This window comes from Camelus ferus, chromosome 4, assembly GCF_009834535.1.
Source record: "Camelus ferus isolate YT-003-E chromosome 4, BCGSAC_Cfer_1.0, whole genome shotgun sequence".
In the NCBI taxonomy this organism is placed as follows: Eukaryota; Metazoa; Chordata; class Mammalia; order Artiodactyla; family Camelidae; genus Camelus; species Camelus ferus.
The window spans coordinates 70,136,567-70,152,189 of NC_045699.1; the positions used below are offsets into that span (position 1 = coordinate 70,136,567).

General features: G+C 56.0%; 1 protein-coding gene across 1 annotated transcript in view; it reads left to right on the forward strand.

Moving 5' to 3' along the window:
• The window catches only part of ASS1 (argininosuccinate synthase 1), a 51,350-nt gene that overhangs the window by 197 nt on the left and 35,530 nt on the right, over window positions 1-15,623 (forward strand). Inside the window, exons 2-4 of the mRNA XM_032478663.1 lie at window positions 6,882-6,991; window positions 8,334-8,402; window positions 11,422-11,610. Coding sequence (XP_032334554.1) covers window positions 6,882-6,991; window positions 8,334-8,402; window positions 11,422-11,610 — 368 coding nt within the window. The remainder of the gene's footprint in view (window positions 1-6,881; window positions 6,992-8,333; window positions 8,403-11,421; window positions 11,611-15,623) is intronic.

A 15,623-nucleotide genomic window follows, 5' to 3' on the forward strand; every position in this document is an offset into this window, starting at 1 on the left:
GTAAGAAGTCCCCTTCCCACTCACCAACCTGGGTCGCCCTCTCGCCGGATCCCACCGAGGAGCGGAGGAGGCGGCGGGGAACGGACTCCTGTTGCTCAAACGCCTGGCAGCCGGGTTCCAGGGTTCCTAAGGCCGCGGGGATAGGGCAGGGGCGCGAGTCCAGAGGTCTGAGGGGCAGGTCGGGTTACTTGTCGCCTTTGCCAGAAAAGGTCCTTTCTGGATTTTCCCTGTCTGATCCAGCTTGCTTTAGGCAGCGAACCCCACAAATGGAAACCTTGAGAGCCCTGAAGTTGTGGGGGTTCCCAATTCTCAGGTCCCCTCTCTGACAATCCCCCTTCCCGTCTCTGCCTCCGCCTCTTTTTCTCTGCTGGAAACCAGAGTTGCAGCCTCACCTCTGCCGCTCGCCCCCGGGGCTTGGACGTCGGCCCCTCCCACAGCCCCAGCCTCAGTTTCCCGGGGCTCCAGGCTGCCGGCTCCGGTGCCTTGGGTGTGGTGGGGCGCCTTCCCCTGCAGGGGGCGTTATTCGCCCGGCGCTGCCTTGTGAAAGGGATTTGCGTTCTCTGGCTGGTGGGGTCGGTGGCCTCGTCTGGCCTTGGTGCCCGGTTTCCGGCTGTGGGAGCGGCCGCTCCGCAGGAAATGTTTGCTTTCTGATTGCTGTTGCCTTTGGCCCCTTGGGCGACTGCGCCCTCCAGAGAGGGAGAGTCTGTGAAATGGAGGAAACTCCTCTCCGATCCTGCCTGGGCCCTTCCTGAGGAGGTCCCGTGACCTGGCCACCTCAGTGTTCCTCTCTGCAAAGTGGGGGCGTCTCCTCCGGCGCAGCGCCGTCTGGCTGCGCATCTTGGGCAGGAACAAACCTGTTCTCTCCCCAGGGATGGATCAAATAGGCCCTGGGCTTTGATCCCTTCCTTCCACACCCAGGCTGGTGACAAGAGAGGACAGGTTCTGGACGCCAGCAGACCCCAGCCCCCAAGGCAGGCATGGCTCCACAAATGGGTGAGGCTTTGGGTCAGCCTCCCAGATTCCCAAGCCTCAGTTTCTCCATGGGTCATGGTTGGCACAGGCTCAGGGCCCAGGAAACAGTAAGAGTCTGTATACTGTTGAGAGAGTCCATTCATTGTGTCTGGGGAGTGGCTCACCTGGTGGTGTCAAGCTGGGGGCTCAGAATAGGAGACGGAGTCCCTGCGTTCCTACCCTGGGTTCTGGTGGGGAAGGGAGATAGTAGAGGCAGAAACAGCCACAAAGGGGATGGGAACTGGATAGGAACTGGAGGAGTCTCCTTTCTAAACTCCCTCCTCCTTCCATCCCCCTCTCAGAGCCCAGGCAGTGGGGCCAGACCTAGGTGGAACCACCTGTGCATCGTGCAGAGAAGAAATCTGGCTGTGCTGAGGGCTAGTGAATGAGTGGTGAATCCTGCCTGCTAAGCGCCTAGAGCCCAGACACGCACGGGGTAGGGTGGAGGAGGGAGGCCCCCACGCAGCACAGTCAGAGCTCCCCTGAGTACTTATATGTGCCCCTATCAGCCGCCTGCCCGCCCTGGGCTTGTGTGGTCAGTTGCCTCTGATGGGAATGGTTTTTCCCTGGCCCGGGGCCCCGGAAGCCTGACTCGGGGTGGGGGACCAGGCCCAGACTTACCTGCTATGTAAGCACTGTCCCGTGCCCCATCTCATCTTCGCCCCATGGGTCCTGGGAGGCAAGCCAGGACAGCCAGATACCTTCATCGGAGTGCTGAGCACGCAGCCCCTGAAGTGAGCTCCTTGCCTGTGGGCATCCATGTGGAAAGAGATAACCTCTGTGGAATTCAAGGTCTAAAGTTCTGATTTCTGCTGAAACACTTTGGGCAAAGTTGATCTTTCAGGCCTTGGCTCCTTCCTGTGGGGCAGACACCCTCTCTAGTCTTGGGACAGGCCAGGGACCCACAGGCATTTCAATATAGTAGAATAAATGGATTAATGAACACAATCTTTCCTCCAGAGCCAAATGCTCTTAGGAGAGGGTCTGAGTGTCTGTCACCTGGGCCTGGTGAGACCTACTTAGTCTTCCTACCTCCTACCTTGGGGCATCCTCATTGAAACTGAAGACTCAGTCTTCCTAAGCCAAGGCTGATGCCCAAATGACCCCCCCAACCCTGGGTGGAGGAAGTTTGCTGGAGTGCAGGTGTCCCCAAGAGAGCCCAGTATTCCTGATTTGATTCTCAGTTCCCAGGAATTTGCAGCTGAAAACCAGCTCAGTATGTAGCCCAGAGTGACCCTGCTGCCCTCAGCTTCCTTACCTGTCAGATGAGAAGAACATCCTTCCTCTGGGTCTCGCCAAGTATGTGCAGATGAAATGAGCCGAGTGTGGCAAGCAAATGCTCACGCTGCACCCTGAGCACAGCACCTGCTGGTGGCATGTGGAATTGCAGCCTAGCTCCATTCAGACGCCAACCAGGGCAGCAAAATGGTGAGGAGAGCTGCAATCCTAAAATGAGGAAACCCCTTAGTCAGGGAGAGATTCTATGGTCTAAGTGGACCTAGGGTTTTACAAAATATTCTAATGAACCCAGCTTAGCTGAGTTAGACTGCGAGGGAGGGTTTCCAGAGGAACGTTCATGTGGCTGTAGTCATGACACACAGAAAAATAGAATACTGATTGGTGTTGATTCATTGAGGATTTTGTCTGCTGGCGGACAAGGGAGGGGGAGACAATCTGTGGTTTTCTAGGGGCCAGAAAGTATAGGGCAGAGAGCAGTAAAGAGCAGGTGGCCTGCAGTCAGCCTGGGTTTCGGGCCCAGCACTGCTGTCCGCTAGCTGAAGACCTGCACAAGTCACACAAGCTTCCTGAGCCTCCGGCTCATCGTGTGTAAACAGGTGGTAATAATTGTCCCTCTGTGAGATGATGCCCATGTGGCACTAAACATAGTAACTGCCTTGTCATCCTTCTGGCTTTGACGTTTTAGAGCCACATGGATTTTCTTAGCGCTGAGCCACTGCCCAGGCTGGCCTGACACGTTCCCTGGGAGCTGGCGGGACGGCTCTGGCTGCAGCCGTGGAGAATGCCCCCAACCTTGCCAGTTGAGGCCAGGCAGGCAGGCATCCTGGCATGAGGCCTCCTTCTTTCCTTCCCAGGTGTCCCTCTTCTGGCAAAGGATGGCTGGGCTGGCACTGGGGCCTGGAGACACGGATCTTCTTGGCAGCGGTCATGTGCCTGGGAGCTAGAGAACTTGCCCTGGCTCTTTCGTGGAGGGTGGAGTGGCGGCAAGCCTGGGGCTGGGGAAGGCTGATCTTCAGGCAGGAAGCCCACTGTCCCGGGCTGTCAGAACCAGAAGGGCTTTCAGATTGTTGTGCAGATGGTGATACTGAGGAGAGCGAGGGCCTTGCCGGAGGTCAGCCGTGGTGGTGGTGAGCACAGTCTAGTGGGCACAGGCCTGGTGCTCAGCTCTGAGCCCTGGGCTCCTCCCGGAATCTCACTAAATCCACAGTCACCCTGTGGGAGGATGAGCTGTTCTTGCTCCCATTTTGCAGGTGAGCAGCATAATCTGCTTGAACCCAGGTCTGGAGACCCCAGCCACTGTGCTTTGCCCACAGTGAGGCTCACTCAGCGGACCTGGCTGCTCCTCCCTCTTCGACTCTCCCTCCCCCTAAACTGGGGCCTCAGCCTCATTTAGTTTCTGCCGAAGGCTGGGGCCTCATCACACAGGGACCAGCCTGGCCGAGGGAGGAGGGAGCTTCACCAGGAAGGCAGGAGCAACGCCAGGGTCAGAGCACATCATTTTCTCAGCCCACCTGCCCAGCTAACCTCCCTCCGTATGTGCACACGCAGGCCCAAACGTGCCCCCCACCATGTGTGTGTGCGCATCCAGATACCCGCATGCAGTCTCAGGTACACACTCCAGGGTAAATGCAGGCATGCGCACACACACACACAACACACACACACACACACACACACACACACACACACACACACACACACGCAGCCTGGCTGGCAGGAGGGGCTCCAGAATTTCTGGATGACAGCATGCATGGAATTCCAGGCCTAGAGGAGATTTTAACCCCCTCTCTCTCTCTTTTTTTTTTTTTTTAAGTTTTTTTGTGCTTTTGTTCTAGTATTTTTTTTTTTTTTGATGGAGGTGCTGGGGATTGAACCCAGGACCTCGTGCATGCTAAGCACGCACACTAAGCACCACTGAGCTATCACCCGCCCCGCTTAACCCTCTCTGAACTGACCTCCATACAGTAGAATCAGCAGCATTGTTCAGAGTGCCTGCCACATGCCTGGCACTGAGAGATGGTCCCTGTCCCCACAGAACTCACAGTGGGGGGCAGGGGCAGTTAGAATAAAGCATGACCTGCTATGAGGGGCCACGCCCAAGGCACGGTGGGATCACTGGGGCAGAGCAGGGCAGACCCAGATGGTCTGTCTCCATGAGCTGCCCCGTCCCCCAACTCGGTGCCCATCGTCTGGTCCCAGTACCTTTGAGAAGTGGCAGAGCAGGGGTGACCTAAGAGCTGGGTGAATCTTTGGCCCACATCGTGTCTCCCTGTCTCGAGCCCAGCCCAACCACTCCAGGGTGTCTGAGCCACCTGCAGCTTCTCAGACCACACTTCATCCCAGGGACCCACTTCCCTGCACCTTCCCAGAGAGTCGTAGCCCTGTACAGGAGTCTAGCTGATCTGAGTTTAAATCCTAGCTCTGCCATTTAGCAGCCAAGCAAGGCTGAGCCTCAGTTTCCCTGTCTCTAAAATGGGGATAGCACAAATGGAAGACTCAGCTTATAACGGATGTTCATTATCTTGATTGTGGTGATGACTTTACGAGTATAAACACATGCTGAAACGTACTAAATTGCATGCTTTAGACATGAACAGTTTCTTGTATGTCAGTTACATCTCAGCAGAGCTTCCCAAATACGCGACGATACACTCCCCACCGCAACAACACCACCAACACTGTTGCACACAAATACACGGCTGGGAGAACACAAATTCCTGGGGCAGGAGACAGGACAGGTGGCTCTGGGGCTCCCGAGTCTCCATGCTAAGTTGCCCCTAGGGAATTCCAGGGCCTGGGTAGGCTGGGTTCAGGGCCTCTGGTGTCACCCGGCTGCCGGGCCAGGCAGCTGAGCTGCCATCGAGTTTGCAGGGTGGTTCACTGAGCCGTCTAGACAGATTCTGGAAGCCGGGACCCACACCTTCAACCCTAGACACCTCCTACCTTGAGTCCTTCCTGCCTCCCTCTCACCTCCCTCCGTCCATCCTGGATGGCCCGTTGCCTGGCTGCGGTTGCCATGGGCACATCTCCTGGCCCCAGGTTTGGGGTCTGGTGAGTGGCCAGCAGCCCAGCTGGCCTGGAGCAGCCTGGCAGGTGGTTGAATGTCCACGGAAGGGGAGAGATGTGGACATCCAGCAGACCTCCATCCTCACTGTTCCATGAGGTGTTTCCCTTCCCGAGTCTAAAGGGCAGCACAGACTGTGCGTGGGTGTCCGCAGCCATTCCCAATAGTGTCTGTTAAGGACCTTGGTCAGACTCCAGTGTAAGCGCTCCCACCAGACACAAGCATGGCCCCAGTAAGTGCAGGGTGCTGGGGCCATGATGGCCTGGATCCAAATCTGCCCTACCACCTGCTGACCCTATGACCTCCATCAGTTGCCCATCCTCTCTGACCCTCAGTCTCTTCTTCAGCAGAGCAGCCATAATAAGAGCATATACTTTCAGGGCCGTGTGGCGAGTGTTGGGGAGGCAGGGCGAGCCCTAATGCAGCCCAAGGGTTCAGGAAGAGCCTTCTGGGCAGAAGGAACAGTGGCTGCAAAGGCAAGGAGTCTGGAGGCCCTAGTGCCTTCTGGAAGCTTCAGTGCAGCTGAGGAGAGGGAGGGACAGCGTGGGACACATCTGTTCCTGCTGCGGAAGGACAGATCTATCATCCATGTACATCCTGGCTGCAGAGGCGGGACCCCTCTGCCTCTCTTTCCCCCTCTGGGCCTTAGTCTCCCCATTTGCACACAGGGGAGGTGGTCTCTGAGCTCCGCCCAACTAATCATTTCAGAGCTGAGCTCACCAAGGGAGGTGCTGGTGTTTCCTCTCTCAGAAGTACCTGCGTTTGCAAAGAGCCTAAAATTCCACTGTGTGAAGTTTCACTGGACCCAGATGGGAGAGGTCCAGCGGGGCAGGGCTCTGCCCCCAGCATCCTTTTCCAGCCACACCTGGGAGGCAGCCTTGCATGCTGGGAGGAGCCCAGGTTCTAGAGCCAGATGCAGACATGTGCCCTGTGACCTTGAGTTGGCCATTGACCTCTCTGAGCCTCAGCCTCTGCCTCCCCAATGTGCGTGGCAACACCTACCTCATGGCATCATAGTTGGGGTGCAGGGTGAGCCACACGAGACCCCCAGGGCCATGCCTAGCACTGCCCCAGCTTAGCAAGGAGCAGTTCTGATTGGAGATGTATGGGCTGCTGCAGGCTCTGGGACATGGCCCCTCCTGTCTCCGGATGCTGTGTGTCCTTTGTATCTTCGCCTTGGCCTCAACAGCTCAGCCTCTGTTGTCTTCTCCAGCTGGTGGGGGATCGGCTCCAAGACATGCCTCCCCCTGCCAGCCCCAAACGCTGCTGCCAGCATGCCCAGGCCCCAGCTTGGTGTGTGCAGCGTGCAGGGTCAGGGTCCCCTGGGGGCGGGGTGGTCAGGGATGGAAGGGGAGTAGCTGCAGGAAGGAACAGCTCCCCAGCTGGCCCTGATGATAGAGGAACACCCCGTTCCAAACCCCACAGTGAAAGCTCGTGGGGGGTTTAAGACTGCCCAAGGCCGAGGTGGGGGAGCTGGGGGACAGGCCAGGAGGGAGCTGTGTGCTGGGGCTGGCAGATAGGGCTGGGCTGCCTCTGGTCACTCACATTCTGACTCATCTCCCTCCAGACGAGATGTCCAGCAAAGGCTCTGTGGTCCTGGCCTACAGTGGGGGCCTGGACACCTCCTGCATCCTCGTGTGGCTGAAGGAGCAAGGCTATGACGTCATCGCCTACCTGGTGAGCGCGCGCCCCGCGCGTCTGTCTTTCCACCTACTGGTCCTGCTGCTGTGTCCCACGTCCAAGCCTGGCTTCCCCGCTCTAAGCCTCCGGCTGTAGAGAAATGCTTCTGGTTGTGCTCCCTTCCTGTCTTCATCCATCGAGTAAACATCTTTGACGTCCCCGGGTCTGAGATGCCCCCAGAGCACGGGGTGGGGTGGGGGGGCAGGCTCTCCATACGAGTAACTGGACGGGGGGCATGAGAAGCGAGCTTGGCAGAGTTGCTGGACGAGCCTGCCCATGGAAGGACCGTGGGTCTGGGTCTGCTGAGCGGCTTTCCCTTCCCTGAAGTCCCCTGTCAGCCCCCAGTAATCCAGCCAAGACTGGAGAATCCTACACTGGCTAGGCTGGAAGGTTCTGTTCCCAGAGGAAGTGGGCATGGTGCTCTGGCAGGCAAAGTTCAGCTTTTGTCAAGAATGGTCTGTTTGCAGCTAAAGCCAGTCTCCCATTCCTGACGGAGCCAACCCTGTGTTGCTCGGGTTGGGCAGCGAGGCCCAGGGAGGGGCAGCTCCCTGCTCACAAGTCCCCAGAGCCTCGACTTTGAGCCGATGCAAAGAGCCCAGGGTTATTCATCCTGCCCTCGGGGGCACAGCGGGGTGGACCAGATCCCGGGCTACCACTAGGCAGATGTAAAAGCTGAGTGACCTCAGGAAAGCACCTGCAGCTGGACTCTGGGAAGATTCCAGAGTCCGTTGAGCAGAATGCAGGGCCAAGGTCTGGGCAGGAGGCCAGAGTGCAGCCAGCAGAAAAATTGCCCTTGTCTAGACGGGGCTGTGGGAACCGGAGGTCAGGCTCCAGCAGGGGGACAGCGGGGCACACCCAGCACAGGCCTCCACCTCCTGCCGGCCCAGGTGCCTTGGGAAGGTCAAGTTGCTGCCCTTGGCTGGGCAGGGAGCGGGGAGTCGGGCAGTGGCCGACAAGCTGAGCTTTGTACTGGCTTTGGGGGAAGTTTGTGGGAAGAGATGAATGGGTTCAAGGGAAGCCTTAGAACTTCAAGACGGTGACAGCAGCTGTCCCAGCCCAACAGGCAGCCGAGCTGCCCAGGGCCAGCTCCGTCAGCCTTTCAGGCCACAGAAACTTTCCCAGCACCCCAGGCAGATCCGATTATTAGCTCCGGAAGGGATTCCGGCTTCTCCAGACCCTGGTTTGCGCCCTTTCTCCTTCTTACTGTGACTCCAGCCATCAAATGGAAGCCACCTCCGTCTGAGAGCTGTGGCGTGTGAAAGGCACTGGTGGGGGGACATTCTTCTCACTCTTCTTGCTGCCCCGGGGCTGATTGGCCCTCTCTGCTTCTGTTCCTCAGGCCAACATCGGCCAGAAGGAAGACTTTGAGGAAGCCAGGAAGAAGGCCCTGAAGCTCGGGGCCAAAAAGGTACCAAGTGGAAGGTGGGGTTTGGGGCTGGAAATGGGACCCGACCTGGTGGGAGCAGCTGTGGGGGTTCCCGTCCCAGAGCTCCTTGTCTCCTACATCCTTCCAATTGGTCCTCTTCCTTCCAAGAGTGTGAGATCAATTCCTTCTGGTTTCAGGTGTGTGATGGCACCATCTTTGGTCTCCCCCAGCTCCTCTTCCACCCAACCATCTCCCATCCCACCCCCCATCAGTCTCTCTCTTCCTCGTCCACCCAACCACCCATCCATCCATCATCCACCTACCTGCCCATCCCTCTTAGCCTTCTGTGCCTCCACCAGTCCTTCCATCCATTCCGCAGAATCAGTGTGTTGATTGAGCATCTAATCACGTGGTGAGCAGGCCCATATGGTGAATGGGGCCATCGTGGTCCCTGCTCGTGTGGGCTCACCGTATGAAGCGTGAGCTTCTCCCAAGAGGCAGCCCCTGGTCCCTGTGCCCCTGCATTTGGGGGAGTGGGCAGGGGACACAGCCAGGATGCTGTGCAAGGTCATCAGCCCACCTGCCCAGTCAGAACTGGTTCCCCCAGCAGGGCCCTTCTGCAAGGTTCTCAGAACCTGGAAAGGAGCCTGGCGCATAGTAAGAGCTCAATTGACACGTTAAGATGAACACGTGGGGGCGTGAACACCCACAGTCCTATGTCCCATCACTGGCCGTGGTCCTTAACCTGATGTCCCTCCGTGGTCAGGCGTCCCTTAAGTCGTGGAGAGGAGAGGAGTTGTCTGAGCAGAGGCTGAGAAGGTAGGGTCTGAGCACTTGGTGGTGAGAACGCACTTCCGGCCAACTCATGAGTAGGGTTTTTGTGTAACGATCTGGCTTTAGTTCATTACTCTTGAAAAGCAATTCTCAAAATCTCTTGTTCTCAGTACCTCTCTTCTTGATTTGGAATTTTTATGTTTCTTTTCTTGCATATAACATTAAGATATAGTTCCCATTGCTTTTCATTCTCTTTCATCCTCTGCTTCATTTTTTAAAAAATTGTTTTGTTTTGAAATAATTACAGACTCACAGAAACCTGTGAAACACGAAGGATCCTGTGACCCTGCTTTTACACCCTTAACGGTTATTTATTTATTATTTATTATTTTTTAATGGAGGCCCTGGGGACTGACCCCAGGACCTCATGTACGCTAAGCATGAATTCTAACAGGTGGCAGTTTCTTAAAGATGAGTGTGATGAGGAATCTGAAATGGTCGCAATGAATTTTTCATGCATTAACATCCCCCCGTCCATCTTGCGCTCTGAGTGGACCTTTTACCCACACAAGATTGCATAAGATCCATCGGTCATTTGAAAAATATTGTTTCATTGAGTTATGCAGATCCTCCAAATGTTGATACGTTTTATTATAAAATAGCAAAACATCGCATGTGTCGATACAGGAAGACCTCAGAGATAGTGTGGGTTTGGTTCCAGACCACCGCAGTAAATCGAAGAACACAATGAAGCAAGTCACATGAATTTTTTGGTTTCCTGGTGCAGACTTTACCACAGTCTATTAAGTGCGTGATAGCCTTATGTCTAAAAGAAAACAAGGTACACACCTAAAAAATATTTTATTGCTCAAAAATGTTAAGCATCATCTGAGCCTTCAGTGAGTTGTGGTCACATCACAGATGACTGATCACAGATCATCATATGAACATAATAATAATGAAAATGTTCGAAATATTGTGAGAATTACCAGAATGTGGCACAGAGACCTGACGTGAGCAAATGCTGCTGGAAAAACGGCACTGATAGACTTGCTTGATGCAGGGTTGCCACAAACCTTTAATTTGTTAAAAAAACACAATATCTGTGAAGTGTGGTAAGATGCAATAAAACTCACATCAGAAGTATTAGGAAGCTGTCAAGTTCATGGTGTCAGATACAAGTTTTCCATAATTCTAATTTACCAAAAAGCTTGGATTTTATCATTGGCAACAAATACTCAATTTTCCTTGAAGTGACAGGCTCACTGCATTCAGTTTTATGAAAATGTTGCCCCAAAACCCAAGTTTGAATGACCCTCTTTTGTCTGTCAGTTCTTCATTCAAGCAGGAAGGATGTTCTATGGAAAAAAAGTGGCCAGTTCAGCTTGTAAGTCACTTCAGGGTGCGGCAGAAGTGCTACCTGTTATTTCACATTTTGGACTCAGCAGTTGCGATTTAACCAAAGTAATCATTTTTACCGCATCTTCGAGACCACCCTTAAGTAAAATTGGCACCTCAAGAGCAAGATGTGAAGAACACAATGGCTCTGAGGAGTTTGGTGCCTCTGCCCTGATTTGTGCTAGGTGCCAGCCCCTTCCCCATCATTACTTTGCATATTCAATATGAATATCAACAAAGTGAAAAAGGCAAATAACTGAGTATCATAAAAAAATGTTTTCAATCTCTCCAAAAGGGTCTGGAGGAACTCCAGGGGGGTCTACATTTTGTGAACCGTCCCTCTAGATCAGGGTGTCTCGACCTCGGCACTACTGACACGTGACTGCCTGCCTTGTGCATTGTGGGATGCTTAGTGACATCCCTGACCTGTACCCACTAGACGCCAGACCACCCCAACAGCCCACCAGTTAGGACAGCCAAAAATATCTCCAGGTATTGCCAGCTGCTCCCTGGGGGACAAAATGATCCCTGGCTTTTGTGAATTACATCCATCTACTGCTCTAGATCCTAGGTGGCAACTGCTTCATCTCAGGCCCAGAATGCTGTGTTAGGAGGAATTTAAGGACCACATCCAGTTTCTGCTGGATGGTATATCAAGATTGATTAGTAATGTCTGCCATGTATGCAGGAAAGAGAATACAGCAGTGTATGCTGGATTGATTAGTGATGTCTACTACAGATACAGAAAGAGAAGTAAAGGTTCAGCTTGCTCCAGGATCCATTAGCAATGTCTGCCTTAGATGCCAGCCATGAGAGGCCCCTGGGGCTCTGTCTTCTAACTGCTCCCCACCTTGCCAAGTCTGCCTCACATGGGCTTCTCTCCCCATAGGTGTTCATCGAAGACATCAGCAAGGAGTTTGTGGAGGAGTTCATCTGGCCCGCCATCCAGTCCAGCGCACTGTACGAGGACCGCTACCTCCTTGGCACCTCTCTGGCCAGGCCCTGCATCGCCCGCAAACAGGTGGAGATTGCCCAACGAGAGGGAGCCAAATATGTGTCTCACGGTGCCACGGGAAAGGTGAGGCCGGGATGGACGGCTGGGCAGGAGGAGGAGGCAGAGGGGCCGCGAAGGGGGAACCCAGGCAGCCAGGAGGCGGACGGCCCTCGAGCAGTTGTAGGTTCTCCCCAGAACAGTCAGCCCTGCAATGGATGGACTGGCCCATTCAGTCTGAATAAGAGGAATGTTTTTAGCAGCGAGTGTCAGGGCGTAGGGACAGGTCCGCTCTGCGCCCCGCCTGTGTGAGTCCCACGTGTCTGTTCCACGTGTGGTGGGAGCAGTGTCCGTCACCCCATTTGGCAAACTTGACGCTGAGGCTGGGGGACATCTGACCAAGGTCACAATGTGAGTTGCCATACAGGGTCAGAGCCACAAGGTAGTAAAGTGCTGGAATCCCAGCTGAGTGGCCTCGGGCAAGGTCCTTGCCCTCCCTGAGCCTCAGTTTCTTCATCTGCAAAGTGGGGAAAGGCCCTGTCTTAGTTCCCCGGGGAGGCTGCAGCAGCCCCACAGCTGGGCAGTGTGAACCCCAGAAACGGATTCTCTCATGGAAATTGAGGTGTTGGAGGCCGTGGTCCCCCCAAGTGCCCCAGGGAAGGGCGGTTCCAGCTCCCCCTGGCTTCCAGGAGTACAAGTGTCCTTGGCTCATAGGCATCTCAGTCCCAGCCTCCGTCTTCCTGTGGCTGCCCCCTCAGGGCGTCTTCACATCGGCTCCCCCCCAGGCATGTCTGGTTCTGTGTCCACGTGTCTCCTCTTTATCAGGACAGCAGTCATGCTGCACTAGGGCCCACCCTCACGACTTCATCTTAACTCAGTCACTTACGGAAAGACCTGTTTCTAAATAAGGTCGCGTATTTAAGTCCTGGGGGGTTATGGCTTCAACTTATCTTCTGTGGGAGACAGAGTTCAACCCGTAACACCCCCTACTTCCGGCCTTGTGTGCAGCAGTGAGGACCAAGGACGACCTTGGGCTCTGAGCGGCAGGTTACAGGACTCGAGGAACAAGATTCCGAACAATGCAGGCAGCTGTCAGGCAGTGTCAGTATACAGACTCTCCAGTTAGTGGACACCCCTCTGACAGCCTGGTGCGGGTGCAGGATCCGGCTCGGTAACCACACAGTTGGCAGATCGGGGGCTCCCTGTTGACCTGACCCAGGGCCCCCACCCAGCTGATGGAGGCAGTGGGGGTTGGGGGAGCGGGCTCTGGCTCAGTGTGACCTAGGGGACACGAGGCTAAGCTTTGGACTGGGGAGATGTGATTTGAGGGTGGCCTTGCCCCACTGGGTGGCCCTGGCTCCTGTCTTTGGAAGCTTCCTTATTCGCTTGGTGCTCGGTCAGCAAGCTTGGATTGGTGTCTGTAAAGGGTTGGACGCGTGCTGGGCACAGGGACAGTGTTGAACTTCTTGGGACCCTCCTCCTGCCCTCCGGGGGCCTGTGTCCTAGCGAGGGAGAGAATGGATGCACAGTAAGGTGGCTGTAGGGTTCCGGGTATGGGAAGAGTGTGCCAGGTGGAGGGAACAGCCTGAGCAAAAGCTTGGCAACAAGAGGCCCTGAAAATAGGGCAGGAGCTGCACCCTGGGCCAGGGCTGGGTGGGGCCATGAGAAGGGGTTTGGCTTCATCCTGAGGGCAACAGACTAGAAGGCTAGGGAGGCCCCCGGCTGGATGGGGGTGGCCAGTGTCCTCCCTCCATGGGATGTAGGAGATTGTTCTGGAGGGAAAGGCGAGCCCCTGTGGAAGAAGGGGACTGGTGAGTGTGTCTCACAAGCAGACCGCAGACTGGTGGTTCTGGTTTTCACACCTGGTCGTGAGCACACAGGGAGGAGAGTGGGGGGAGGAACCAGAGGTGGAGCAGTGGGCGGGCCAGGGCTTTGGGGGCAGGGACATACATGCCGCCTTCCACCCAGAGGTTCAGGACTGGGGGCTTCAGGCCGGTAGAGCTGGGTTCAGGTCCTGGCTCCCCTGCTCTCACACTGTGACTTCACCCCAGGAGTCTCCATTTCCTTATCTGTAAAATGAGAACCAGTTCATGGGGCAGTTGAGAGCAGTAAGATTTCTAAGAAAGCACTCAACACAGGCCTGGCCCTCAAAAAGGTTGTGCTCACTTGGTGAGAGGGAAGTGCCCCGATGGTGCAAAGATCAGCCCTGTACTGAGGCTGTGAGAACGAACGTCAGTGCAGGACAAAGAACCTCTGAGCCATCTCACCTGTGCATGATGCAATGAGCTGGGCAGTGAGTTCCCCGTTCCAAGACTATTCAAGCCAAAGCTAGGAAATCAGGATTCCTGAAGGGCTCCTGCCTGGAGAAGGTCCCTCCAAAAGTACCATCAGGACTGAGGACAGGTGGCCTTCAGGGCTAGTGGAGGGCATGTGTCTGTGTGGTGGGTCTGGCCCTGGCTTGGGAAGCTCTTGGGGTCCGGGGAAAGACACCGCTCACCCAGACTAGCTCACGTGCAGCTGGGAATACACACCAGCAGCTGTGTGCGCTGCCCTACTTGGCCACAAGAGGGCACCAGAGGCTTGAGTGTGAGACCCTTTCCCTGCAGAGAAGCCACTGCAGGAGGTGCCTGGCCACCCAGGGTCCTCTGTTTCTCACCTGGTTCTGCAGGTCTTTGGTTCTGGGAAGAACACCCTCGGCGGTAGTTCTGTGGCCTCTTGGGATTTGGGGGCCTCCCTGCAGTTCACACTCAGTGCCCACAAGAGGGATGATCAGACGTGAAACATCACTGGGGGCCTCCAAAACCAGCAGTGGGAAGGCCACAGGGGACGGTGGGTCCAGGTGCTCCCAGGTTGATGGGCAAGGCACACTCCTGCGCCTCCATTGCCCCTCATTTACAGAACCTGGGGAAGCAGGCAATTTCCTAGAAGAGGTGGGTGAGTGCGGAGGAGCAGGAAGGTCTGGAGTGGGATCCAGAGAGATGCCAGGCTTGGGGCAGGAGGTGGGGGTGGGGAGGGGCCAGCAACCTGCAGGGGCTGGTGGCTTGCTTAGCTGATGGGAACCATGAGGTGCGTCGCTGAATTTACACACCTGGAGGAGGGGATCCAGCGTGAGTGCAGCCATGTGGGGCCAGGCCTGTGGGAGGCTGGCAGCCCCAGAGGCAGATCCCATAGGACACTCGGCAGAACTTTCTGCAAGGGACTCGGTGAAGAGAAAGCTGGGTGTGAGCAGACGGCAAGGGGTCTTCGACAGGTGGGGATATTCTAGCATGACCAGGGCCTCGGGGTCCTTGTTCCAGCCTCTCCAATGCCACCTTCATGCATTTGTTCACTGACTCCGCCCACTGAATACTCACCTAGCACCAGCTTTCCTCCACACACCAGGACATCACTACAGGGGACTTGGGAGCCCTAACCCAGCAGGGGGGTCACACTGAGGTATTGGGGGAGGAAGATTGAGCCAGTGACTCCAAGGAGGAAGGGCATCCCAGGCTGCAGGAACAGCCTGTGCAAAGGTCCGGAGGCCAGAGGCAGCTTCCTGCCCAGAGCCCAGCCCAGGTGGCACCTGGTGCGGAGCGAGCTGGGGCCCTCCCCTCCACACCCCGGGGGACCCCAGTTGCACCCCACCAGAGAGCTGCACCTTCCAGGTCCTCCTCCCTCTCCCCAGTTTTGGAAGAGGGGCCCTGAAATAGGAGCCTGGGGGGCACAGGCAGCAGGAGCTTTGTAAATGGCGCCATCTGTATGGCTGGTCCAGGAGCAGATGGGGAGCCCCGCAGTCCCCGAGGGTGTGGCACCTGCATTCACACACGTCCACACGTGGATCAGGACTCAGACGCACACGGGGTGTGTAGCACATGATACGTCTCCTTCCACCCCCGGGGAAGCCACCAGGGCCACCCTGGTTGCCGGGGATCCTGGGGTCAGGGAGAGGAGGGACCGCGCAGGCCTTGGGTCTTGCCTGGGACAGAGTTTGAACCCAGGGAGCCTGTTTGTTCCTTCGAGGGTCTCTGGCTCTGGAACAGATGGGTGTCCCCATGGTGATCTGGATGGGCAGACACCAGCCCAGTGTGCCCGTCTGAGGAGGCACAAGTCACCATTGTACT